Source organism: Rattus norvegicus, chromosome 3 (genome assembly GCF_036323735.1).
Source record: "Rattus norvegicus strain BN/NHsdMcwi chromosome 3, GRCr8, whole genome shotgun sequence".
NCBI classification, from domain to species: domain Eukaryota; kingdom Metazoa; phylum Chordata; class Mammalia; order Rodentia; family Muridae; genus Rattus; species Rattus norvegicus.
This window is the reverse complement of record NC_086021.1, coordinates 116,117,683-116,145,537: the sequence shown is the minus strand read 5'-3', so window position 1 is coordinate 116,145,537 and position 27,855 is coordinate 116,117,683. Positions and strand designations below refer to the sequence as shown.

Sequence of the window (27,855 nt, the reverse complement as noted above, 5' to 3'; positions counted from 1 at the left end):
ATCTGCATCTGTTTCAGTCAGCTGCTGAGTAGAGCTCTCAGAGGGCTGCTATACTAAGCTCCTGTCTGCAAGAACAGCATAGCATCACTAATAGTGTCAGGGTTTGGTCCTGGCCCATGGGACCAGTCACTCACTGGTTGACCATTCCTCCAGTCTCTGCTCCATTTTTGTCCCTGCATTTCTTTTAGACAGGACGAATTTTGGGTTAAGAGATTTGAAAGTGGGTTGGCGCCACTATCCCTCCACTGAGGTTGTTTTCTGGCTACTGGAGGTGGTCTCTTCAGGTTCCATATCCCAATTGTTGGGCATTTCTGGTAAGATTCCCTGCATTGACTCCTGGGAGCCTTCCTTATCCAAGGTCTCTGGGACTTCTTAGAGAATCTCCCCATCCCTGACCCCTGGAAGCAACATATTTCCATTCATTCTCTTGGCCCTCAGGCACTCTCTCCTGTCTCTCCATATGCCTGATCCCACCCAGCTCTTCCCTTTGCTCTCCCCTTCCCACCCAGATCCCTCCATCCCTCTGCCTCCCATGACTGTTTTTCAACCTCTTAAGTGGGATTCAATCATCCTCAGTTGGGCTTTCCTTCCTGTTTAGCTTCTTTGGGTCTATGGGGTATATCATGGATATTCTGTACTTTTTGGCTAATATCCACTTATCAGTAAGTATATACTGTACATGTCCTTTTGGGACTGGATGACCTCATTCTGGATATTTCCTAGTTCCATCCATTTACCAACAAAATTCATTATACACTTGTTTTTAATAGATGAATAGTACTCCATTGACTAAATGAACCACATTTTCTATATCCATTCCTCGACTGAGGGACGTCTGTGTTGCTTCCAGCTTCTGGATATTATGAATAAAGTTGCCCTGGTCATACTGGAACACGTATCCTTGTGGTATGGTGGAGCATCTTTTGGGTATATTCCCAGGAGTGGTATAGTGGGTCTTCAGGTAGAACTATTTTCAATTTTCTGAGGAACCTCCAGACTGATTTCCAGAGTGGTTGTACCAGTTTGCAATCCCACCAGCAATAGAGGAGTGTTCCTCTTTCTCCATATCCTTGCCAATATGTGCTATTCCTTGAGTTTTTGATCTTAGTTATTTTGATTGTTCTAAAGTAGAATCTGAGGATTATTTTGATTTGCATTTCCCTGATGACTAAGGATGTTAAATATTTCTTTAAGTGCTTTTCAGCTGTTCAAGATTCTTCTGTTGAGAATTCTCTGTTTAGTTCTATCACCTATTTTTTGATTGGGTTATTTGTTTTTTAGGAGTCTACCTTCTTGAGTTTTAATATATTTTGGATATTAACCCTCTTATAGATGAAGGGTTAGTGAAGATTTTTTCCACAGTTTGTAGTCTGCTGTTCTGACCTATTGACAGTGTCCTTTGCCTTATAGAAGTTTTTCAGTTTTCATGAGGTCCCGTTTATTAATTCTTGACCTTAGTGCCTGAGTGATTGGTGTTCTGTTCTGGAAATTTTCTCAGATACCAATGTGTTCAGGGTTTTTTCTCACTTTCTCTTTAATTAGATTCAGAGTGTCTGGTTTTATGTTGAGTCATTTGGACTTGACTTTTGTTCGAGGTGATAACTATGGATCTATTTCCATTCTTTTACATGCACACATCCAGTTAAACCAATACCATTTGTTGAAAATGTTCTCCTAGTTCCATTGTATAAATTTGGCTTTTTTTTTTTTTGTCAAAAATCAAGTGATCATAGGTATGTGTGTTTATTTCTGGGTCTTTGATTAGATTCCATTGATACACCTGCCTGTTTCTATACCCATGCCAGGCAGTTTTTATTACTATTGCTCTGCAATCCAGCTTTAAGTCAGGCCTGGTGATATCTCCAGAAGTTCTTTTATTGTTCAGAATTGTTTGACTTTCCTGAATTTTTTTTCACATATGAAGTTGAGCATTGTTCTTTCAAGATCTGTAAAGAATTGTGTTGGAATTTTGATGGGAATTGCATTGAATCTGTAGATTGCTTTTGACAAGATGGCCATTTTAACTATATTAATCCAACTGATTCAATGAATGACTTGAAGTTCTTGTCTTTCGCTTTCTTGGTTAGAATTACACCAATGTATTTTGCGTTATTTTTGGCCATTGTGAATGGTACTATTTCTATAACTTTCTCAGCTTGTTTATTGATTGTGTGGAGTAGGACTGTTGATTTCTTCCAGTTAGTTTTGTATCCAGCCACTTTCTTGAAGGTGTTTATCAGTTTTAGGAATTGTCAGGTAGAATTTTGGGGGTCACTTATGCATACTATCATATCATCTTCAGATAGTAATACTTTAACTTATTCTTTTCCAATTTGTATCCTCTTCATCTCCTTTAGTTTCTTGTTGCTCTAGCCAGAACTTCAAGTACTATATTGAAGAGATAGGGGGAGAGAAGGCAGCCATGTCTGGGTCCTGATTTTAGTGGAAATGCTTTAAGTTTATCTCTATTTAATTTGATGTTGTCTATTGGCTTGCTATATATTGCTAAAGAAGACATTCTGAAAGTTGGCCAAATATATACTTTGTTACGGTAAATAGATGTTCATTTGTAAGTAGGGAACAGTTGAAGGTACCAGATCAAATGCTTGGGGAGCTTGTACAGTGTGAGTCATTACTCTGACAATAACACCCCTGATAAGGTGGAAAAAGAAGAGACGCTATCTGTTTTGTTTGTACTGTAACTTTCATATTCTTCTGAGAGGTTTTTATTCTTTCATATAAGCCTGCATGAGAGTTACAAATAAAGCTATGTAAGTACTTAGTAGGCAGATACTACAGGGAACATCAAAGACAGTAATGAATCAAGGGATTTGGTAGGAAAAAGTGAGGAATCAGAGAATGATTTGACAGAATGAGTCAGGGAGGATAACCCCATCTCACACAAGAACAGCAAAGGAAGGGGCAATGTAAAGGCAGTGGGAGAGAAAAGCATGTGGTATTTGTTTTTTGTGTGGAATAGTTATACAGAAACTGGTTGCAGAGAGAACAAGGAAGACACAGGTGAAGACAGAGCAAGCCAGTGATTGAGAAAGAACCAGATGATTAGAACATATTGACAAAGTTAGAATGAGGCCAAAGAGAGCAATTCAGTTAGAAGCTGAGAGAAGCTGGAATGAATTAGACAGGTTGGAAGATTAAATTTTAAGGAGGCTAGAAGCTTCCAGTCCTAGGCCTGGGCCTAGTTAAAACAGAAGGAAATGCTCCGGGCTCTGCCCAAGCTGTGTATAACAGCTCACATCTCATCCCTTCATCAGAAAAAACAAAAGATGCAGGCACCAATCTGGACCTAGGTGGGATGTGGGTGGTGGTGAGGAGAATGGAAAAGGTAAGAAGCAGCTTACTTGACAAAGTAGGCCCATGATAAAGAGGGGTACTGAGCTCTAGGTTTGTAACTAGCATTGGGGGAAAGGGAAGGAAGAGAAGAAGTAACTTACCAAGCAAAGGTACCTTAGCATCATGGTCAGCTGCTCTGGAATTAATCACACACATTATTTTTATCAGAATGTTCGAATAATCTTTCAGAAAGCTCATTTCTCACCAACTACATCTAAGAGTCTCCTCTATAGTGTATGTTGCCGATGAATACGGATTCACCCCCAGGGCCACAGTATTTCCTGAGACTACTTTCTAGTGTGTGTATATTTAATTTTGCATTTTCACATGCATTGAGGATTTTTTAAATTATGAAGTCTTTTAAAGTATAATTATATCTTAAAATATAATTATAATGTAACATATTTAAAATATAATGTATTTTATATTTAAAATATAATTATAAAAATTTTTAGTACTGTTAGAAGTCAGACTTCTTTAATAATACATGCACTATTGAACTATTATGGCAATAGATTTTGTTTTTTAGTATTTTTTTCAAAATATTCCCTCAGAAGTGCCATCACTTAATTGCTTCAAGTTTACAACACCAAAAGTTTAGATTTACACAGATGTTATAAAAGATGTTATAGAAATATATGTACATACATACATATTCAACTGCCAGTAAAAAGGATCTTTCACTAAAGTTAAGGAATACACATGTAAAGGTAAGAAATGGAGAGAGGGAGAGGGAGGGAGGGAGGGAGGGAGGGAGAGAGAGAGAGAGAGAGAGAGAGAGAGAGAGAGAGAGAGAGAGCGCCTGTCTCTATAAATGAGAGGGTATTCAACAAGCAAAACCAGTTTCTGCTCAAGGACTGGGGATTCAAAGGTGTTTGAGCAACTCTAATTTATGGCTGTCAGTTTGACAAAAGCAGCAAGACTGATTAGGCCCAGAACTTTGAGGCAAACATTGATCCAGCCTTAAACTTGTCAAATTGGTTCTCTAGCAGCAGGGCTCTACTAGCTGGAGAAAACGCCTTGCAGACCATTGCCCCAGGTTAGCAGGGTAGAGATGAAGCTGAAACTTCCGACTTTATTATCTAGCTCTGTGTATTCTTACATGTGTACCTATTAGGAGTCTGTTTAACTCCTACTCCTTCCCCTCTCAGGGGCCACACTAAGTGTGCTCTTAAGGGGCTGGAGGAGTCAACTTCTCTAACTGCTTTGAACTGGCAAATGGAACTATGTAGGAGGGTTCTGCAGAGTGTGTCACAGGAGGGTTGATTTAAGAGGCCAGCTTAAAATTTAAGCAATGGTAAAGATCCAGACGAACACATGATAGTCATTTAATTACAGCATGTAGCCTTGGCTCATGAGGTAGCATCTGAAAAATATAAAACTGAGACTGTTGGTATAATATAATTCCAAGAGTGTAGCACAAGAACAGACAAAAAAAAAAGAAAGAAAAAAAGAAAAAGAAAAAGAAAAAATATCCAATGGACCCAGTTGGCAAGGTTTGGCGTTGGATCAACAAGATTGATGATTTTCTTGCCATCATGGTCCCTTTTTAAGGTATTTACCATATGAAGGCTGTTGGTTTGGCTGGAAAGTTTGTGAATCTCTTTATTGTACAGCTTAAGTTCCGAGGTTGGCCTTTAGGTGTCCTCTATTGCAACCGTATAGGGGAACATAAAGAGACAAGGTTAATGAGACTATTCCTAGACATCATGATTAATCTATGTCTCGTTTAGTAAGGTGAAAAGTCATCATGTATGTGATTGGACCACACACCACATCCTGCAGAAGCAATGAAGGCTTCTTCAAATCTAGATTGACATGGAGCTTTATTTGCTAGACCAAAGTGTAACGGTGTAATCAGCTGTTATTACCCCAGACTCTTGATTAAATGCCTAAAAGTTTCGTACAGGAATTGAGAGTAGCTGTTTCATTGGCAGTATCCATCCTGCAAAACATGCCACAGCCAACGCATGAGGTATGATGTCTGAGGGGTTGCCCGGGTTTAGGACATCATGACCATGGTCCAACGTACCTGCGTCTTCTCATACTTTACATTTTCTTTCTTCTGGTGCAAAAAACGTTTTTCCATTACCATTTTTATTTTTAAACTCGAGTCATGGTTTTGTTATTTAGTCCTTGCTAGCTATATCTGGGACTGAAGATATCCCTCTATCAGTGTGCCAAGTCCTAGCTACTGGGAATACAAATCCATGTTATCATGCTTAGCTCAAGGTATGAAGAGCTATATGGAGGGAATAGAGAAAAAAAAAAAAAAAACACTTGTCTTGGTTGAAGATATGGCTCAGTGGGTAAAGTGCTTGTAGCAAAAGCATGAGGCCTTCAGGACAAATGCCATAGCATGAGGCCTTCAGGACAAATATTGTAGCAGGCATATGAAAGCCTGGCCATAGTGCACCTCCCTGTGTCTCCAGTCATTATGTGGCTTGGAGATGCATGTGTTCTAGGGGCTGCCTACCCTGTCATTCTACTCAAAACAGTAAGTTCTAGGCTTCTGAGAGACCTTGCCTCAGGAACTGAGACAGGGAATGATAGAGGAAAACACCCAAAGTTGACCTCTGCCTACACAGCTCCATGCCTGGCCAAGCACGCCCACATAAACACACCTCCCTCTCAAAAGAAACGTTCATCTCCTTTCTGCCTCTGCCCTAATTATGCCTTGAAGTTGTGTTTGCTGAAGTGATCTTGTTATACTTTTCTGTTTGATGAGAAATTTTTAGGATTTATAAAAATGACATGAATTTTTCAAGTACACAGCCGTTTGTTGCTCTGCCTTTTGTGGGTCATGGGTCTGGTGAGATCTTTCCAGCAGGGCATGTCAGTTGGCCAATCTTGCAAGGGGCTCTTTGGAGTAGTGATAGCTATGCTCAATTCAAGACAGAAAACTATTAGTCCTATTCACAGAGCATGTTCTGTAGTATGCAGTGAGAGGTGACTGTGTAATTTTGTAATGTGTGGTTTCTGTAACTCGTTATTACCCAGATGCCATGCTTTAGGACCAGTTGCTATAGCTCTAATTGTTCCACCGACCACGTCCAATTAGTCTATTCTATTGATATAAAAGCAAAGTAGATCATAGTATGGGTTCAGGAAACAAAACTATTTTGCAATATGTATCTGACATTCACGATGATTAGACAATTTACTTAACCCTTTATTAACTTCCCTTTTTGTCCTCTGTATAGTATTGCTAATTAAGGTATCCCAGAGTTTGATAATTATTTGGTTCCATATGTGTTTATGCTTACTTATCAAGGACTATATAACAAAGATGAAGTGTTTCTGGTTGTTTTCGACATGAAATACCCATTCAACAAATGTAACATACACTTTGTACTATTCTTGCTATAAACATTCCTTCCTTCATCCCATTCAGCATCTTCTTGCCGGCAGCTATCTCAGTATTCTATTTATTGAGGCCTCTTAGCCACTATTTCTTATATTCTTGTATCCATTTAATGCTACTGGCTCCTAACAATTATTCAGGAAGAGTTTATACTTCAAAAATCATTTGATACTGCCTACCATGCACAGGACTGTGAGTTTTCCCCCACTATCACTGAAAAGAGTAATGTTCAAAGACCTTCACTTTTTACCTAAAATGATATAAATTCTTTGCCCTGGTATGTCAAGAATAGCACAATTTGACATGATACCACCTTTTCAACATTTTCCATAAGTTGTCTGGTTCACAGTGCTAACTACCATATGGATAAAGGAAGGATTAAGTTGCAGGAAATAGCAAAACATCTGGAATATACCTGAGGATTGTTCATTTCTCATCTCCTTTTTTCCTTTCTTATATTGTAGGTATTGTAGATATTTTATTGATGTTACAGTTACTTATAAGCATACTCAAATCACCACATCAAACTAGAGTGCTCATACACAGCATTTATATTGTCTTCTATAGCAATATCAGTACAGAAAACTCAATGAATGTATAGATTATGAATGAACATATGTTAACTATTTCCTAAAAATCCCTAAGGTTAAGTATGTTGTTTATGTATTTCAGTAATCCAGGATGGAATTTATTGTTGACAAGTGAAATTTAACTGTAAATATTTTTAAAGCATGTTATTTCTTTTAAAAAGTCAAAATTAAAAACTGCCAGGAAAAAAACTCTTATGAAGAAATCTTATGAAGTCAGGCCATATTGTTTCCAAATTCAGATGGTAACTTACTATTAAAGTCTTGCACAGATTGGAAATGACTAATGAACATTAGGAAAATGTAACTGGGAGATCTGTCCTCATGCTGTTTGTGGCTAAAAATTTTCTCATGTCCAATTTTAGCAGTGGATTTTCCCATGTGAAATTTAAAAGCTTTTAATAATTTGAACTGCTATATTGAAAGGATACAAAGTTATCAATTTTTGAGTCTTTGTTGATGATTTCAGGTACAGTGATCTCTATCACTTTATATCTTAGAAACTTCCAAACATGGCAAGCATGCAATTGTAGGGCTAAGTAGAGTCAGGAAGTCAAACATTTTTATGAGCATGGAATTAAAATTATGTATTATTATTAGCTTTATCCACCCATGGTTCTTTGATTTACATGTATCATTTTAATTTTTGTTACTACTTTTACATTTCACAGTTCATCCTTAAAGCTATAACCTGTGAGTAAGGTTGTCCTGATCAGGGTGTGTGACAAGGAGCAAGTTGTATGTGTACCAGGTATCCTACAGAGCATGTGCTTTATTTGTGTAGTATGACCAGTCAGCTTATCTTCATAAGAAGGCACCGCGTGATGTGAAATGGTTGAACAATGGATGCTTTTAAGTGTGGTGGAGACATACGGAGCAAAGCTCATACTTAGGCCTGTGCTTATGTTAAGAATATAAAACTTTCAAAGAACAAATTTTCATTTCATGATATCATGTAATTTTCATAGGAAGTATTACGGGATGAAATAGAAAGATCACAAAATGATTGATTTAGTGGAAGCATCGTCCTCAACCAACTTCCTTCTTGATTTCTGTCTCCTCATAAGTTGAAGGATTAGATTAGTCAGTTACATACATCACTGTTTGCTCTGTAATTTGTTCTTCCTCTGTCCAAATCAGGTCTGAACTGGGATTCAGGTAGTTCATTGTGAAGGAAATAAGTAGAACAGTATAATTTTTTGATTTTTAGATGATTGTAAAGATAAAATATTATTTAATTATATTACATTAAAACTAGTTAACCCAAAGTAAAATATAATTATTTTCTCATCTTAAATGTGAAGATTGCCAACTAAGAAATAAATCATATTATAGAATTAAACAATGTAACAGACTATACATTATTAATATTCTTAAGGAGTTCTCTCTCTTTTTGTCATTAGGTTTTGTTTTCATTTAATTTTAGTTTTTATTTATTCACTTTTTAACCCACTCTCTGCTCTCCTTCTATTCACTATCTTTCACAATCCATCCCCTATCCCTCCTCCCCTTCTTCTCTGAGCAAGTGGGAACGCCCAAAAGACCCAAGAAGTAAGCTAGAGTACCCAACCTAAGAGCTAATAAAATAGACTTTCAACCAAAATGAACCAAAAGAGATGGGGAAGGACAATCATCAAAGAGCTTTTTTTTTTTTAAATGAATCAATTGTCTGTTTTTTCCACCTTTGCCCTACACTTCTACTAAGCAGGTCAAATTTTGGTGAGAAGGTTTTGTGAGTGAGATGGTGTCCCCTGGGACTCCTGCATGGCTATAGCAGGTGGGCACTTGAGGCTCCATGTTCCCTACTTTAAGGAGTCTCAACTAGAGTCATCCCTATAGAAGCTTGGGAGCCTCCCCCATTGCAAGTTTCCATTAATTCTCCTGGCCCTCTCTTTTGGCTCAACCCAGACCTGGTCCCCACCCCTTCCATTCCCCTTCCCCTGTCCTCTCACACACACTTCTCTCCCTCCATCTGCCTTAGTGACTGTTTTGTTTGCCAGATGAGTGAGAGTCAAGGGTCCTCGCTTGGCTGCTCCTTGTTTTTATAGCTTCTTTGGGACTTTTCACTGTAGCATGGGTATCCTGGAATTTATGGCTAGTACCCACTTATAAATGAGTACATACCATGCATGCCCTTTTGGGTCTGGGTTACCTCACTCAGAATGATATTTTCTAGTTCCATCCCTTTGACTGCAAATTTCATGGTGTCCTTGTATTTAATCGCTGAGTAGTATTTCAAAGTGTAAATGAACCACATTTTCAAGAAGTAACCTCCAAAAACTCAAACAACGCAATTGAGAAATAAGGGTATAGAGCTAAACAGAGAAATCACAACAAAAGGATCTCAAATGGTTGAGAAGCAATTAAAGAAATGTTCTAAGTCCATAGTCATCAGGGAAATGCAATCAAAACAACCCTGAAATTCTACCTTACACTAGTCAGAAGGCTAAGATCAAAAACACAAGTGACAGCACATCTTGACAAGGATGTGGAGAAAGAGGAGCACTACTCCACTGCTGGTGGAATTGCAAACTGGTATAACCACTCTGGAAATCAATCTGGTGATTTCTCAGAAAATTGAAAATAGTTCTACCTGAGGACCGAGCGATACAACTCTTGACCATATATCCAAAAGATGCCTCATCATACCATAAGAACATGTGCTCCTCCATAGCAGTTTTATTTGTAATAGTTAGAAGCTTGTAACAGTGTCCCTCAACCAAAGAATGAATACAGGAGATGTGGTTTATTACACAATGGAATGCTATTCAGTTATTAAAAACAAAGACATCATGAATTTTACAGGTAAATGGATGGAACTAAAAATATTATCCTGAGTGAGGTAACTCACGCTCAAAAGGTATATACTCACTAATAAGTGCATATTAGCAAAACAACAACAACAACAACAACAACAAACAAACAAGCAAAAACCCAGAAAACCAAGCGTGCCACCGACAGATGGAAGGTAAGAAGCAGAAAGACACAAGTGAGGATGCTTCAATCCCACTTAGAAGGGGAAGAAGGCAATTACAGGGGGCAGAGGGGGAGAGGGACCTGGATGGAAGAGGGAAGGGGCAAGGAAAAAGGGGAACAGAATCAGGCATGGTGTGGGGTGCAGGGGAACAGAGTGAAGCCCAGAAAGTCAGGAGAATAAATGGAAATGAGCAGCCATGGGGTAGGGAGACCCTTTAGAAAGTACCAGAGACCTGGGAGGTGAGGGACTCTCAGGATTCAGTGGGGATGATCTTAACCAAAATGCCCAATATTGGATAGAGAAAATTCAGAGCTCATCTCCAGTAGATAACCAGGGCCTCAAGTGGAAGGACAAGGTTAATAAACCATAGTCTACATTTCTGAACCATAATTCTTCCTATCTAAAAGAATTGCAGTGACAAAAATGGAGAAGAGACTTAGGGAAAGTTGGTCCAATGACCTGCCCAAGTTGGGATCCATCTCTTGCCTGGGCACCAAGACCTGACCCTATTATTGATGATATGATGTGCTTACAAAGGGAAGCCTGGCATGGCTGTCCTCCAAGAGGCCCTACCGGCAGCTGACTGAGACAGATGCAGGTATTTACAGTCAACTAGTGGACTGAAGTCAGGGACCCCTATGGTTGAATTATAGGACAGATTGAAGAGGCTGAAGGGGAGAGCGACCTCCTAGGAAGACTAGTAGTCTCAACTAACCCGGACCCCAGGAAGTCCCCAGAGACAGAGTCAGCAATCAGGAGCATACAGGGGCAGGTCTGAAGCCCCTGGCACAGGTACAGCAGAGGACTGCCTGGTCTGGCCACAGTAGGTAAAGATGTGTTTAATCTTGGAGGAACTTGAGGTTCCAGGAAAGAGGGATGCCTGGTGAGGAGGAGGAGCACCTTCTTGGAGGCACGGGGGAGGAGGAATGGAGTGAGGAACTGGGGGACTTGGGAGGGGGGCAGGGAAGGGGGAATGACTGGAACGTAAATAAATAAAATAATTAAAATTTGTAAAAAATTAGACTGATTAAATCATTCCCTCTTTTTCCCTCCAAACCCTCACATATACCTCTCCTTGTTCTCTTTCAAATTCCAAGCTTCCTTATTTTCATTAATTACTGTTACATACATATTTATATGCATAAATAGAACCCGCTCAGTCTGTATACTATTTCTTGTGACTCTTATCCTTCTTGCTTTTAAATACTGGAAAATTTAAAGGTTCTTGAATTGTGTTGCTTTGGAGATTTTTTTTTTCCAAACATCCATACCTACTTTAAACACTTGCACTGAATTTCACGGCAAGCTTGGAATTTGTCTCAGGTGTTTAGAAATATAAAGCCTTTAATTCCTTTCTTTTTGGTCTTGTGATTGCTAATTTTTTTCAGATTATACACACACATGCACACACACACATGTATGTATGTATATTTGTTCTGTGACTATTTCTAGGAACATTCCTTCTCATTCCCACCTGTATGACTATGTCTAGATTTTATTTAAAGTAGTTAAATGAAATCATTATGAAGTGAGATACACTAATTTTAAGTCATCTCCAATGGTGAGAAGTTTTTAGAAATAATTCCAGCTTTCAGCTATCTGTGAAGCACAGAAATATCACAACTGTGTGACCAATTTGACCTCATGGTGAAATATTAATGCGACTTCGTTTTCCAGTACATGCAGTGCATTATTTCCTGATATTATAATCAATCAGGTTTCTCTCTCTCTCTCTCTCTCTCTCTCTCTCTCTCTCTCTCTCTCTCTCTCGTATGTGTGTGTCTGAAAAAAAAATTAGGCAGCCAATAACTGTTTTTATGTTTGTTCTTATCTTTATAATTTTCTGCTTCTGCAAATTAAAGTAGTTGAAACAATGCTGTGTACATGCTAAGGAGAAATTCTCCTTTTCTGTGTTGGTAAGGTTTTTCTAGATATGACGTTTGGCTCAGGAGGACACAGCAAAGCCATTCTGCAGAAGGAACCAGATGTTACTGTCTATGCCTTAGACCGCGACCCCGTGGCTTTCACTCTGGCTGAGCGGCTTTCAGAAATGTACCCGTGAGTATCGCTGTTTAATACTGCTGCTGGGGTTGGCCACGTTGGCTTAGCTCCCAGTCTTCTTTCTCTTGGATGTTGGTCTGTTTTTCCTACTGGCTATTTTACTGCTCACTCTCATCCCTGCAAAAGAAAGAATTATGTGAAGAGTGGTTTCAGTGCCACTTAATGCAGGGATCCTTTCTAATCTGTGGAATTAAAATACAAAAAAAAAATGACTCCAGTATACAAAATTAACCATATGTGGAAATTTTCTACAAAAATATTTTGACAATTGACATATTGTTAGAAATTCACTGTTTTTAGCTGTATTTAGTGATGTTAGCATCTAGCATGTACTACTCACCAAACTGAAGCCAGTTGATCTTATTCTTGAGCCTAGAAACTCAAGGCTTCCTGGGCAAGATATTGTCAAAATATTATACAACTCAATACAATGCAAAAGCTTAGTACTTACTTTTTATAGGTTTAAAAGAATAAAGTATGAGATCTTATAGTGTATCTCACAATAATACAGCTGGGTTTTCTGAATTCTTCCTGTAATCCACATATAGAGTGGTTTATTGTTTTGCTAGAGCTAGTTGGCTCTTACTCTGCCACCTTTAAAATAAATAAATAGGACCACAGGGATTGCTCATCAGGTAAGTGTGCACGCCTCCAAGCCTGACTAGTTGAGTTCAACCCCCACGTGATGGAAGGGCAGAACCAAGTACCATGTTGTCTGTAGAACTCTAATCTCCCCATGGAGTGCCACGGCATGTACACTCACTTGAACAAGCATGTGTTGGGGCCTGAGCGTGTGCATAAACACACACATACACACACACACACACAGCACACACACACACACACACACACACACACACACACACACAAACACACACACTTGGTTTAAGGAACACTCATCCTTTTAGAAAAAGTGAATCGTATAGTACTATCTGTATAGTATGGTATTTATAGCACTTTATTATGGAAGACGAAGTGTCCTGGAGCTGAGGTTACTGATTCTGAGTTTAAGTGCTATTTTCAGGAATTGGGGACTTTTTTTCTCTCATGCTTAGCATCTGGAATAAGGAAAACTGACTGGAATGTGACTTTATGTCAACTTGTTATTAGTTACAGCTATTGAACAATAAAATGTTATCTTTGGCAAAACAGCCCAGTATAGCATGGGAAGTTTATCCAGAGTCTAAGAATGGAGAGAGCCCTGTGGTGGGGGTCAGGACGGCAGTCCTTCCCTCTGCTTCTGCTCACTGACTTTGCAGATCTAAAGAGGAAGTTTCCCTCTCTCAGTGAAGTGGTCAGGAATGTACTTCCTCTGAAAGTCCATCAGCTTGATCTCAGTTTCCATTTTCTTCTAAATGGTAGGAGAATGTGTTCCAGCCATACGAGCCATTCTCTGTTTCTGCAGTGTAACATAGATGTGTGTGTTTTATATAGACTTTATTTTACCAAGCAGAATAACTTCTACTTGTCGATTTGGAAACTGTTAGTGTTAGACATATAAATGTTTCAAAGAAATATTACTCAGCTAGCTCTTTTATTAAAAGTGTCCAAAATAAAAGAATATAAGGGAAATAATTTTCATTTACATTTATTTATTCATTTCTGTGTATGTGCATTTGTGTGCCACAGTACAGAGGTAATACATTTTTGAGAGGAAGTCACTTCTAAGAATATTGTCTGTTTGGATGTTTGGTTTAATGGAATGTCATATTATCTTCTTGAAACAAGTAATCACAATTTGTGTTAAATCATACAGCAGAATAAATTGTCATTTTAACATGAACATCTTTTGAAGATATAACTATCGTTGCTTCTCTTTACGTAATTATGTTGCTCTCATTTTAAAACACTTTGCACTTCTGAAAAATTTCGTATTCTCCACTTTGTCAAAACTAAGCTAGAAACCAGCATTATCTCTGAAAACTAAACAATTCATGCGATTTGTGAGTTTTCTGGTAACCAATTTTAACTTTCAGAAAAGGCGATGTTAGATTACCTGCTGTTAGAAAGCTAGACTTCCCCACTAACTCCAGAGTCGGCTGAGGAAACACATTTAAATTGGAGCAGCAGGGCACTCAGTTTAGGCTTAGCTTACTGGAAGATAGATGTTGAAGGTAATTTAAAAACATATAGGATTCTTTTTATTTATTTATTTTTCCATAGGTGTGTCAAAAATAATCTTTATTGTCACTAGTATACATAGAGCACATCAACTGGCCTCTCACTCTGTATAGAGTGTGGATGGGGCATGAGACCACCTGGGCTGCCCCTACTCCTCTCTTAATGCCCCTCACTGGAACAATGCCTCAGGAGCTCTACCAAGGAGACAGGAATACAATGCCTCCCTTGGGGACAGGAGTCAGGGATGGACAGAGTTGGGGGATGTTTTATTGCCTGAGGGGGGTAAAAAATGGGGAAAAAGTGGAGGGAGCTCTTCATCTGTTTACCATCCCACCCATCTGCACCGAGTCCACTGAACAGAAGGGTGGTAGGAAACCCCATGGCTGAATAGCTTGAGTGGCTTCAGAGGGCCACACGAGCACAGGAGTGGTGCTGCAAACAGGGCAGGATGCCTCGGTCCTGCTGGTGGAATTACACCAGCTGCAGCAGGTCTGTGAAATGGGTCTGACTGTCATCCATGCTGAAGTAAAGGCAGCCTTCATCTTTGCTTGGCAAAATGAGATAATGCTTGACTTTGTGCAGATGACACAGAAACAACAAAGCCCTGTGGGTTCTGCCGACTCGCTCTGATCAGGAACACACCATCCACCAGGACCTGCCGTTCAGTTAGCCGCTGGCTGTCCTCCTGGGAGATTCGTCCATGAAACCAGGACTGGGTGCGATGGATGGCTGCACTGAGGCTCGAGCCAGAGTATGGGGTGGGCAGACTGAGATGGTGGTTTGTCTTCTTCCTCTAGGCCTGGGCCTCCTAGATGGCAGCACTCAGAGCTTTCCGGGTGTACCCAATGACACGCCCAGCATGGCCAGAGAGTCTATAACCACTAGGGTATTATGTGAGATGTTCCTCGAGGGTGGAGACCCCAAATAGGACAGGCACAGGTAAAGAGACTAGACCTGCTGATAATTCTTTTATAGCTGTAACCCATGCTTGAAGAGCCCCTTGTGGTCATTTTGAAGCTTGTTGGGCTTGATACAAAAGCTGAAGTCAGTAGGCATTCCATACACTTTGCGGCTGTGGGTCACCACATATACATTGGACTCATTTACATCTGCCACATTCTGTAGGTGTCTCGGGTCCTCGGAGGTGCCCTTGGTAGAGTAATAGAGGCCAGTTCAACACAGAAAGCAGAAGAATCATTTCCAAAGCTTTCGACCTGACTCCCAGCTTCAGGAAGCCCTGGATCTCAGGGAAGCTGCTAGCATTCAGGAAGTTCTGGAAGAGGTCTTCATGGGATATGCCTGTTTGTGTATCCAGACAGCTGGAGACCATCTTTTCTGGGAACAGGGTGTGTGGAGGGCTCTTGAACAGTTCACACTTGGCGAAGCTTTTATGGAAGCGGCTGTCTCCACCCACAGGCCAGGCCTCAGCACTTCCACCACAAACTCATTGTCCTCCAAACTCTGCTCCAATGCCAAATTGGGGTGGCATTCCACCAGGCCCCAGTTCTCATCACTCAGGGAGTGAGCTCGCTGCACCAGCATCTCACACATGGAGAGCCGTGGCGCCCGCTGCCACCTCCACAGACTGGCAACTCCCATCTTCACTGTACACCTTCACCACATAGAGTCAGCTGGAGTCTCGAGTAAGCAAACCCCTCACACTGGAGGAACCAGCAAGAATGGGTTTCTGTGAAGGTGGGCTACAGAGCTCAGGGAAGGGGTTGGGAATGGAGGGTAAAGAGGTTGCCTGAAACTCCTACAAGTTTCCTGACACCCAGGGTGGGCTAAGGCTGCAACCACTTCACATCCCAGAGCATTATCATGGTGGAGTCCCAGGAGGAGTCCCAGGGGTTGGGCACATATCTGGGTAGCAGCTGAGATGAGACAGGCTTAGATCCAGTTCCATGGCACCTGGAGGAACTCCAGCAGAAGGAGTCGGACACCAGGGCCCAAAGTCTGGCTCTGTCTAGAGATCCCAGACCCTTGAATTTGATTTCAAATCCTCTCTCTCTTCTCTACAGGTAGTAGGAGGGTTATCCCGCCTTTCGATGTTGAGGTAGGAGAATATGGTGCAAGCCTTGCTTATCCAGATTCCAGCCTAGAGAAACTAAAATTATCTTGGCCAGGTGAGGGCAGAGCCTGAGAGGGGCCCTGGAGAGGAAGCGCGGGAGGAGGGGTGGAGATCCCTTACTAGGATTCTTTTTAATGCCTTGAGGAACAATATGTGTTCCGTATATGAAGTTCAAAAATATAGAGGTGATTGAAGAGGGAAATAAAAATCATGCCATTCCATTATTGGTTTATAATTTTAAAGCAGATTTTTGAATGGTAGGCATTTATTTCTTTCAGTAATTTAAAAAGTTTCCTCAATAGCCATGTAATTGGAGAATTTATCTATATGATACAATCTATTCAAAATTATCCAGTATATATCATCTTTCCCATAGATATTTGATACTTACCTTCTCTTTTTGTTGAGGTACTGTTATTCAATAGTTGTCAAATTTGTGAAGGAAGTTAAAAAAAGACGTTTTAAATTCATGGCTTCAGGCTGCTTCTTGGACAGTTTCAACCTAATGACAATGTCTAGAAATAATTTATTTATGTTCTTGAGCAAAGCCAAGACAGGAGCATCTGGTTTTGCATTACAGGCTCAGATCATTGTTGCTAAGGAAGCAGAAAAAGAGAAGCCCAAACTACCTAAAAAACCCCTTCCTTTGGGTATTCTAGTTGGCCCTGGGCTATAGGATGGGACTCACCACATTCAGGTCAGGTTCATTCCCATTAGTCAATACACTGTACCCAGACGTATTTCACTAATTTACACGCTTCTCAGTAACACTGAGTCATTAAGTTTAACCATCACCCATGATAATATCTGCCAGACAATGATAATTCCTAACTGTTCCGACTCCTTTCCAATTTTTCCCTCCATTAGCTTTACACAGCATACACAGTTGCAATCAAATGCAAATGTTATTAAAATATATCCCTGCTTTAAATACTTTGGTGCCTTTTCATTGCTCTTAAGTTCAAAATCTTGAACATGGTCATGCATGATTTAACTCATTAATGTGTCTCTTCTGTCTATTCTGATGGCTTGTTTTATATAGTTCTTATCCCTGTGCTATTCGCTTTGCTGTTAAGGATCTTTGAATATTCTGTTCTCACTACTTATAAACATTCTCTTCTGTTCTAACAGTCTTCCTCCCTTTACCAAGATAACACTCATCTGGTCATGCCTGGAATTCATTTCCTCTGGAAATCATCACAGATGTTTTAGACTAGAGTAATACTGATATTGTATTACCTTAGAGCACACTGTGCTTATTAATAGTCATGATCACAACCACAGTTAAATATTTATGAAATTATCTGATTCTCATCTATTTTACCTTACAATGTAAGCTTAGACAGAAGCTATATGTATTAATTTCTTTATAGCTCCCAGAACTTGGAAAATTTCCTGACTCTTTAGTATAATACATGCTTATAAAATAAGCATATTTCTCAAGGCTTGGGATTTTTAAACCAGAGTTCAGGTATTTTATTTTCACAAAAATAATTTCATACTGGATAAATTATAGTGAATAACAACTAATCAACACTATGGAGCCTTTGAAAAACTGTATGGAACCTGATATTGTTGAAGATTCCTAAGATATATGCATAAAAGAAGGGAATCTAAATTGAGTCACACTACAATAGGGATATATGCCTAAAGTAGACATTTTGTGCCACCAAGTAAAACCTCTAGTGCCAGAAATGTATTACACCTTGTTGAATCTTTTGCCAAAGATGTCCCATGTAGTCCTCCAAGCATCAGAGGCTTTTGTCAAGACAATTCGTTGCTTTCTACAACGTGATGCTAAGGCCCTATTGCTGAAGAGAGTACTGATGCTAAACACCTACAGAATGGCCTTCATGGTACTAGAAAGTGTCTTGCACGCTGCCTGGGGAGAAAGGGAACCATCAATCATCAGTATTACTTAGCTACAAAGTCTGCAACCTACAAGATACCTTGCATCCCTGCAAGGTATACTGGTGCAACGGTGTCACAAATGTGGGGGTAGACAACCACTTCTTTATTGGATTTAAGGTCCACTCTGTGAGGTAGAACCTAAGCCTAATACTGTTAAATTTGCAAAGAATCTGAGACTTGGTAATCTCTGGACTGACCCTTTGAGCCAGACTGTGTGCCCAGCACTGAGATAGGAGAGGGAACAAATTTTCTACTCTTGTTCACCAAAGACAGAAGCTTATCTAACCCATGTTCATATTCCCAGAAACTATCTCAGGACGTAGAAAAACAATACTCATCATAGTCCTGTTATCTAGTGATTATTAAGGTGTAAATAAAGCAGAAACTGATTGCATTATACACATTCTGATATCCTTTTGCCTGGAAAGGCCAGTTTACCTCAAGAATTTGAGTACCTGGAACACTGACATCCCTTAACTTGTTTTGTATTTTGTGTATTTTGAAATAAGGTAAAATAGAGATATTATGAGAAAAGGACACATGGTGCAGTGTGGGATGGGATATCAAAGAAAGAAGATCTAATGTCACCACTATACTCAAAATACGTATTGTATATGACATAGGAAATACTTAACTTTGTTTCTGAAGTGTAATTTTCATAGTAGCTTGGAGAATTGTTAATAGCTATGCTCAGGAGTTTTCCATATCTATATATATATAATGAAATTCTTTTTCTAGCTTTCCAGATGAACCCACATGTTGAACTTCTCCAAGGTGGCTATATTGTTTCCATTTGCCATCTTACCTTCTGTTATCTTTCCTCCTAGTGATTTCTACCCCTGGAAGATAACTTATATTTATATCATGTCTATATTAGTTCCTTGACAGCCGGCTTCTGTCTGCATAGTACTATCAGGAAAGGAGAGGCAAAGGGAGCGAATCCAGACTGTGCTTTAGCTGTGGCCGCAATCCACAGTGAAGACCTCTACTCATGTGCTGCGCCTGCCTGATGTCATTGTAGCTTTCGGCGATTCCAGGCAAGTCTATTTGCCTTGGGCTCACTTTCCTTTTTAAATTTAAGATATTTCTTCATCTTCTTTTGGTCCTAAATATTTGTGTCCCTCTTATTTATGGTGCACAGAATACTGTTATGGGAGGAGACTGCTTTTTGTTTCAGATGTGGGTGTTTGGCCTACCTGTGTGTCTGTTCACTGTATGTGTGAGTAGTACCCAAGAGGACGGTATTGGATGCCCTGAAACTGGAGTTGCAGATATTCGTGAGCACTGGACACTGCTCAAATCCAGCTCTCCTGGAAGAACAACAGTGCTTTTAACCTTCAAGCCATCTCTGCCATGGCTGTGATCCTTTCTGAGGTGATTAAGCCGTGACCGTAGAGCCCTTTGAATGGGTTTTGTACTCTTACAAAAGTTTAAGGAAAGCTTCTGTCCAGCTTCTTTAAGACCACAGCCTTCGTCTTTGCCTCTTGGACTGTATATGACACAGTAGGAGGCTCCTCTGAGCAGAGGGTATGTCCTTACTAGTAACTGGCCTGATCAGAGCTACAGCTTGCCTTTTCTAAAACACATCGCTGTCTTTCCAGCTTATTTAACTCTATAGCGCTTTCACAGAGCACCCTGGCCAGTCAGAGGTTTTTATTTATTTATTTATTTATTTATTTATTTATTTTTATTTTTACAATTTCATGTATGACTCCACTAAATTATATCATTGTCTTTTTTTCTGAGTTTTTAAAACTAATTGATTACAGCATTTACACACACACTGTAGATATGCTACAGCTCTTACTCTCTTGAATTTGTTATGACTCACAAGAACCACCATAGGTCACGTCTGTTGGTAATTACCCTTGAACTGGGCAGGACTGCTTAGTTCTTTACCTGACTGCAGCTACTTGCTCCCTTCTGCCCCCCTCCCTTTTCTACTACACAATAATTCTGCCCACTACATGGAGTCTTGGGAGAGTAGAGTGTTCCACTCTATGCAGCATTTAACAACTGTCACTTATGCTAGAGTTGGGATTTCGTGGGGTTTGAGATCACCCAATCTCCTAAAAATAACTCCTCATATTCTTATACGTGGGGAAACCCCTAACGAAATCTTACTGGTTTACCGTAAGGAGTTGAGGGGAATCATTTCTTAGATTTTATCTGGAGGGATTAGCACTCATCACATATCTCTTTGAGAGTACTGTAGCACCATCACCTTATACATTGGACCCGCCCTACTCCCAGCACGTTCCCCCATTACTTCCCACTCTGCCTGTGTGTGAGGGTTTTGTGGACAAGAGATAGCACATTGAGTTTTCTGCCCCTGGACTATGTGCCTGTTTTGTACTAACACTTTACTGTTTCTATCACTATGATTGGTATAATTTGAGGTAGGTGTCTGTGGTGACATCTTCTATAGTTCTCCGTTATCTTGAGATCAGTTTGGCTAACCAGAGCCCTTTGTGCTTCTGCTTCCAGATGATATTTAGAAGTATTTTTCTCTATTTCTGATATTTTTGGTTATTGTTTCTACATTATTCTTGCCTTGTGCACAGAACAGCTCATTGTGCACGCGCGCGCGCGTGTGTGCGTGCGTGTGTGTGTGTGTGTGTGTGTGTGTGTGTGTGTGTGTGTGCGCGCGCGCGCGCATAACACAGAAGAGAAACTGTTTGGATAGGGCAGTAAGAAGGCTTCCAGGGCATTAGCAAAAGAATAACATATGCATAAAAATGTCCTAATAAAACACATTATTTTAATTCTATCCTTAAAAACTAATTTTAAAAGGTCTTTAAAGCATGAAAAAGACAGAAAGAAGTCACTTCCTATGAGTCTCCTGTTCTCTGACTCTTTTCTTCTATCTGTACATGCTGCTGACTTTACAGATATATATCTGCCTCACTGAAGAATGTTTAAGGCTTTTCTTTTAGCCTATAACTTTGCAAGGCTACTTCCTGACTCACTGCTGTTCTGTACAGCATTCAGAGACGATTATTAGCTCGTTACTAACACGGGAGGAGAGGCGTTGCTTACTGCAAATGAATTGGGTTTTTATTTTCTAACAAATACAAATGTCGCTGCAGATTTACAGTATAATTCCTCTCTACTGGCTCGCAATTACTGTTATAGATTTACTCATAGAATATTTGGCTTAAAAGTTTGGAAATCTGATTCATGGAATTTAACATGGATATTTGAAATGCAAATTATATTTATATTATGATAACTATGAGAAAATGAATTACCTCCTCACCAAATTGAGATAATCCATTTTCATTGCCTACGTCATGTGAACATTCCCATATGGTAGAAGATTAGAATAGCAGCAGCTTGCTCGTTATAACACTGGCTATACCTAGAAAGACTTCATTTTATCTTGGGTAAACAGTATATATTTGGAGTCATATTTTATTACATACGAGAAAATTTTAGTAGAACTCTTTACGTTTTTACTTCAAAGCTATTAAAAGAATGAAAACAATAGTTATATTTTCTCTAACATCATAGTTTGATTAAATTAAATTGAGTGTGTTCTAATTATATGTGCTATCCTCCTGTTCTTTCTACTCCCATTTTTGCCTGATATTTAAAATAAAACTGAAACCAACAGCTGCCGAATAGAATTATATAGTTTAGTATTGTGGTTCCTCCCCACCCCCAAGAGAGCATAACGTATGTTCTACACACAATTCAGTGTCCATTTTACTGCCGGCTGTGTATGAGGTCATCTTCTTGGCTTGAGGAATGTTCACAAGCCCAAGATCAGATCTTCATAGTACAAAGAGAGTTCATTATCTAATACATGAATAAACTTCCGTAAGACAGGGAGTGTGGATCTCCACGTGGATAGTCCCATAGCTATTATAAAGCTAAGCTTAAATTATGTTTGGAAGGTGTATTCTCATTTTCCCCGTTACGTCCTTAGTTCCATCATTCAACTGTATTTTGGGGCACGTATTTAAACCATCTTTTGGGGTTTCTCCTAGATAAAAAGATCAACATAATCCCTTTTACTCCATCAGGAATACAGATATTAAGTAAGTGTTTACAAGAGGGTAACAAGCTTTAGGGTCAAAAAGTATTAGGTGTTAAGGAAATGTGCTGAGTATATTACAAAGCTGGCTGAACATTATAATCAAGGAACAACCCTTTGTAATATATGTTTATGAAAATGAGCCCTTTTTTATGATGTATTACAAACACTTCATTGTAAAAGTAAAATATGCAATACTGAGATACTATTTATCAATTAAAATGTAACTGATTGAATTAAATTAATATTGAAATAATATTTTATACAGCAGATTTCATCCATTGTGAAATCCTAATAGTTTTTCTAAGCTTTCTTTATGGATAGCCTGCTTTCCACAGATCCCAAACTCTGATCCATTCCACCAACTTTTAGTTTAGAGAAATTGGTTATCACTGCTATTTTGACTTGAGTTTTCTTTTAATGGATAATTTTGGTTATAATATCTGTATGTATGTATACATGTATGTATGTATATTACAAAAGATATCTAGGTCATATTATAAAGAAAATTTATACTTATATGTTATATTTTACAAAGTTCACAAACAATAAAATTTAGCATTTCAAACTCAAATAAATTAACCATTTATTTGAAATAAAATCAAGTCGGTATCATATGATACTTTATTGTCATTAAGTAATTAAATATATTAGTATTTCTAAAGGAATTTATAAAGTTCATTTCAATTAAACAATTGCTGTCTTTTAGCATAATTTTAACAGTTATATTCATGCCATTATGTTATATGTATTGTATAGACTCAATTGTATTTTATGCACTAAAACTTTGCAATGATATTAGTTAATTGGTACAATTCAGAAAGCTTTCTAACCTTTTCAGTGAGTATGAGAGGGTTTATTTGTAAGAGATATTGCTACTAAGAGAATATTTATCTTTTTTTCTCCTAAAATCTCAACAGTAATTTTCATTTTAGAGGCATTCCCCAAAAAACTTGTCGAAGTATTTCCACCCACATTCTGAATACCTAACAGGGCTTGACCTATTTTTCCCCCTTATTAATGTAGCAGATCCACAGCACTGGGAAAAAATCGTCAAAAAAGGTATCCTAAGCTTAGAAAGTTTATCTAAATGTATCCAGTTAATTAGAGTGTTAATCAAACTTAATCCTTATTTCTAAGTAAGCATCTAACTATATTATATCAGGAACTCACATCTGGCTTAATCACTGTGGAAATGTCAGACTTCGTAGTCTTTTTCCTTACTCCATCTTACGTAAAGTCCAAGGCCTTGTGACACTGTGGACCACATCCTCCTTCCTTTATATCTGAATTCAATGTCTTTCTTTCCTCCTGAACCACATAACCAGACACCTTAACTGGTTCCTTTTTTCTCTTCCTGTAATACTTGTTGTTTGGGGCTCATTCTTACAGATCTCATTCTGTCAGTAATCCTTCTCAGTACGCGGCATTAAATCTATCTGAACATTGATGCTTTTCTTCCCCAATCCCAGCACATCTAGTAATAGCTATCTCTGCATTCGTGTACCTCCTAGGTAAGTTTAGTCGTTATGGTCTACCTAAGATACAGACTTGCTGCATTGAGCTATGCATTGTCCAAACACACTGGAGAGTGAAAACATGTGCTTTTTAAAACAGTGACATTTAATTAACTTTGTCTGTATAAGACTCTCGGGTTACATGTTTGATATGAATTAGGCTGTAAAGCAATAGCTAGAAGAATAATATGCCAAATATTCATCAAACTCAGCTATTTCAATGGATCACCATATGACTGTATGGGATGGAGAATTAATACTCCACTTCCAGTTTAAAGTAAGGAAGATTTATCCTCATACATCAAACTTTTTTTTATGTTGGAATTAAAAGCATAAATTGTGGGCTAGAGAATGCCTCTAAGTGGTAGTCTTTTTTCCATGCAGGCTCAAGACCTTGAGCTTGATCCTGAGCACTGTGGGCAAAATAGAACTAAAATCTCAAATTTATGCTTAGGAGCTCAACAGTCTGCTGCTGCAGCCAGTATTCTTTTAATCTTTGTTTTTTATCCCAGGTTTTTCTTCAGTCTGGCTTCCCTTCTTCTTGAAACAAAAAATCAATCTACATATTGATGTATGCTCTATGATATTTTAGTTTATTCAAAATGTTACTTATAATGATCAGAAATAGAAGAGATGGAGGAAAGTGAAAAAGAAAACAAGTCAGAGACTCCGATAGACATATAGAAACTAGTATGAAATATTAGGTAAAGGAGACCCATCAAAGTAGCTGGTATTCTAAACTCAAAGAAGGCAGGACACAAAGCGGTGCCTGGAGGAAATCAAACATTTAATTTTGTTGTTGTTTTGTTTTGTTAAGACAGGGCTTCTTTGTTTAGCCCTGGCTGTCTTAGACCGGCTGGCCTTCAACTCAAATATGTTCCTGCCTTTCCCTTCCAGAGTGCTGGGATTAATGGGGTGCACCACCACCACGAGGAGAAACATTTAGTTTTAGGTGATTATACTAACAAACATTAATTATATGCTTGGGAAATGTTTATTAAATATTATTTTATTCTAGGGGAAATGACAAATTTTCATTCCTCAATATGTCTCCTTGAATGTCTACCAGGGTCTCTTTATAACCTTTGAATAGTCAGGGACAAAATTGAGAGAGCCCTGCTTTTACCCTGTGAAAATTTCTTCTAGCTGTTGGAACACACACACACACACACACACACACACACACACACACACACTCACACACACACTCACACACTCACACACATGCGTGCACACGCACTCAATAACAATTAATGAAGAAAGAGGCCATGAATTTGAAAGAGAATAAGGAAATGATGTAAATTATTCTATAATCTCAAAAGTAAAAAAAAAAGTTAGTAAAACAAGGCCTTTTAGCAAAGAAGTAAGAAAGCTAGGTAATTAAGTAGGATTAATCTGAAAATAATGGCACTCTGGCAGAGCAAAAACCAGGACAGGGTAAAGGCATGGCACTGACACCATCATTCTGGCTTCCCTTCTGAGGGAAATGGGAAATTATTGCAGGACCAAGTTATCTGCAGTGACATCTGACTTACTCTAAAAGCATTCTTCTGGCTTCTATGTCAATAGTCTCATGGGATGGGACCACAAGCAGAAGCAGGGAAACTGGAAATAGAGGGACAAGGAAATACTGTCAGTAACTGTGTTTTGATATTTCATCTTGAGTGCAAATTTGAGGCCGTCAGAACCAGGCATATGATGAAAGAGCTATGCATATGTTTGCATGTTTTTAGCACATACTCATTTGTCAGTTGTTGGTAAGTAACTCAGCTTATTTTTTCTGTTACTATTTTTCAGTTAATTGATTTCCTCTCGTGCTTGGTACTGTCTCTGCTGTGGAGCATGCGCTCCTTAAAGACAAGACTGATATTTACCTCTGTTGTCTGTGTTCAAATTTTATTTCTTGAATTAAATTAGGATAGCCATAATACCCAGTGCAAAAGAGATTATAGATAGAGCGATTCGAAGAGTGGGCTTCAAATAGCATAGTCGAACTCTATTTGAGAATGTGTCATTCCTAGAATGTGAAGTAAACTCTTTCCTTAAGAGCAAATTACTGCACCATATGGTAGTTTCTTTTATTCTCAGTTAACTTATGGATTATATCATTGGCTTTAACATTTATCAATGAGTGCCCTTTGTTTTAACTTATAAAGCTCCAATTTTTCTTTATATAGATTTTTTGCATCTTCCTTTATTTTTCTTTCCTTCCTTCCATCCTTCCTTCCTTCCTTCCTTCCTTCCTTCCTTCCTTCCTTCCTTCCTTCCTTCCTTCCTTCCACAGCCCCATCAAAGCTTCACCTCCCTTCTCTACTCCCAATCTCTTCCTTCATCTACCCCTCTCCGGCCTCCTCTGGTTAGCAGCCAGTCTTGGCTTATCAAGTTGCAGTAAGGCTAGGCACTTCTATTAATGCTAGACAAAGCAGCCTAGTTAGGGGAAGATCTAAACACAGGTATAGACCTTGCTCCTGCTGTTAGAAGTCTCACATGAAGACCAAGCTGCACAATTGTTACCTGTGTACAGAGGACCTAGTTATATCTCATTTTTGCTCTCTGCTTGGCGGTTCAGTCTTAGTGAGCATCTATGGGCCCAGAGCCCAGGGCCCAGGTGAGTTGATTTTGTAGGTTTTCCTGTGGTGTCCTTGACCTTTCTATCTCCTTCAATCCATCCTTCCCCTCTTCCATAGGATTCCTCAAGCTCTGCCTAATGTTTGGCTGTGGTCTCTGCATCTGTTTCCGTCATGTGCTAGGTGAAGCCTCTCAGATGACAGCTATGCTAGTTGCCTGTTTATAAGTACAGTGACAGTGTTAGGGGTAGGCTCTCTTTCATGGCAAGGATCTCAAGCTTGACCAGTCATTGGTTGAACATTCCCTTAATTTCTACCCTATCTCTATCCCTGTATATCTTGTAGGCAGGACCAATTGAGGGTCGACATTTTTGTGCCTGGGTTGGTGTCCCAATTACTCCATTGGAAGCCTTAGCTGATTGCAAGAGATGGCCAGGTCAGGCTCCATATCTCCCACTGCTAGGAGTCTTAACTAGGATCACCCTCACAGGATCCTGGGAGTTTCTATTGTTTTAGATTCCCAGCAATCCACCCACCACCAATTTCATTTCTCTCTCTCAGAACTCTCAACATCCTCTCTCCACTTAATCCCTCTTGTTCTTCTTCCTATCCTATTCTCTCCCCTACCCAGTCCCCTTCCTCCAACCACTTGGATGTCTACTCAATTTTCCCTTCTCAGTGAGATTGAAGTATCACATCTTGGTTCATGCTTGTTAATTTGCTTGTTTGGGTCTGTGAATTGTACCATAGTTTTTCTATACTTTATAGCTAATATCTACTTATAAGCAACTACATACCATGTTTGTCATTCTGGGTTTGGGTTACATCACTCATTATGATCTTTTCTAGTTCCATCCATTTGCCTGCAAATCTCATGATATCATTGCTTTTGATAGGTTAGTAATAATCCATTTTGTATATGTACCACATTTTATCAATCCTTTGGTTGAGGAATGTCTAGCTTGTTTCCAGTTTTTGGTTATTATGACTAGAGGTCCTACAGCTGATAAATACCTTCAGCAGAGTGGATGGATGGAAAATTAACTAAAAAAAAGTCAGTAACCCTCCTATATACAAACATGATGAAAAAGAAATTAGGGAAAAAACAACCATCACAATAGCCATAAATCCTATAAAGTATCTTGCTGTACATCTAGCTAAGCAAGTGAAAGACCAATATGACCACAATATCAAGCCTTTGAAGAAAGAAATTGAAGAAGATATCAGAAGATGAATAGATCTCCCATGCTCATGGATCTGTAAGATTAACAGTAAAAATGGCTTTT

At 39.0% G+C, this 27,855-nt stretch overlaps 1 protein-coding gene and 1 pseudogene across 14 annotated transcripts in view; one reads left to right on the top strand and one right to left on the bottom strand.

Annotated features, from left to right (window-relative positions):
- Mettl15 (methyltransferase 15, mitochondrial 12S rRNA N4-cytidine) overlaps positions 1–27,855 on the top strand; it is a 177,532-nt gene that overhangs the window by 73,474 nt on the left and 76,203 nt on the right. For 12 of the 14 annotated variants that reach the window (XM_006234687.5, XM_008762086.3, XM_017591566.3 and 9 more), the window contains one exon: positions 12,204–12,340. The exons of 1 other annotated variant lie outside the window; for it this stretch is intronic. In XM_006234687.5, the coding sequence (XP_006234749.1) occupies positions 12,204–12,340 (137 nt within the window). Of the gene's footprint in view, positions 1–12,203; positions 12,341–19,323; positions 22,990–27,855 lie in introns of those variants that run through there. One more of the 14 variants, XM_063283311.1, reaches the window with a different exon arrangement.
- Grb7-ps1 (growth factor receptor bound protein 7, pseudogene 1) lies at positions 14,867–16,370 on the bottom strand (annotated as a pseudogene).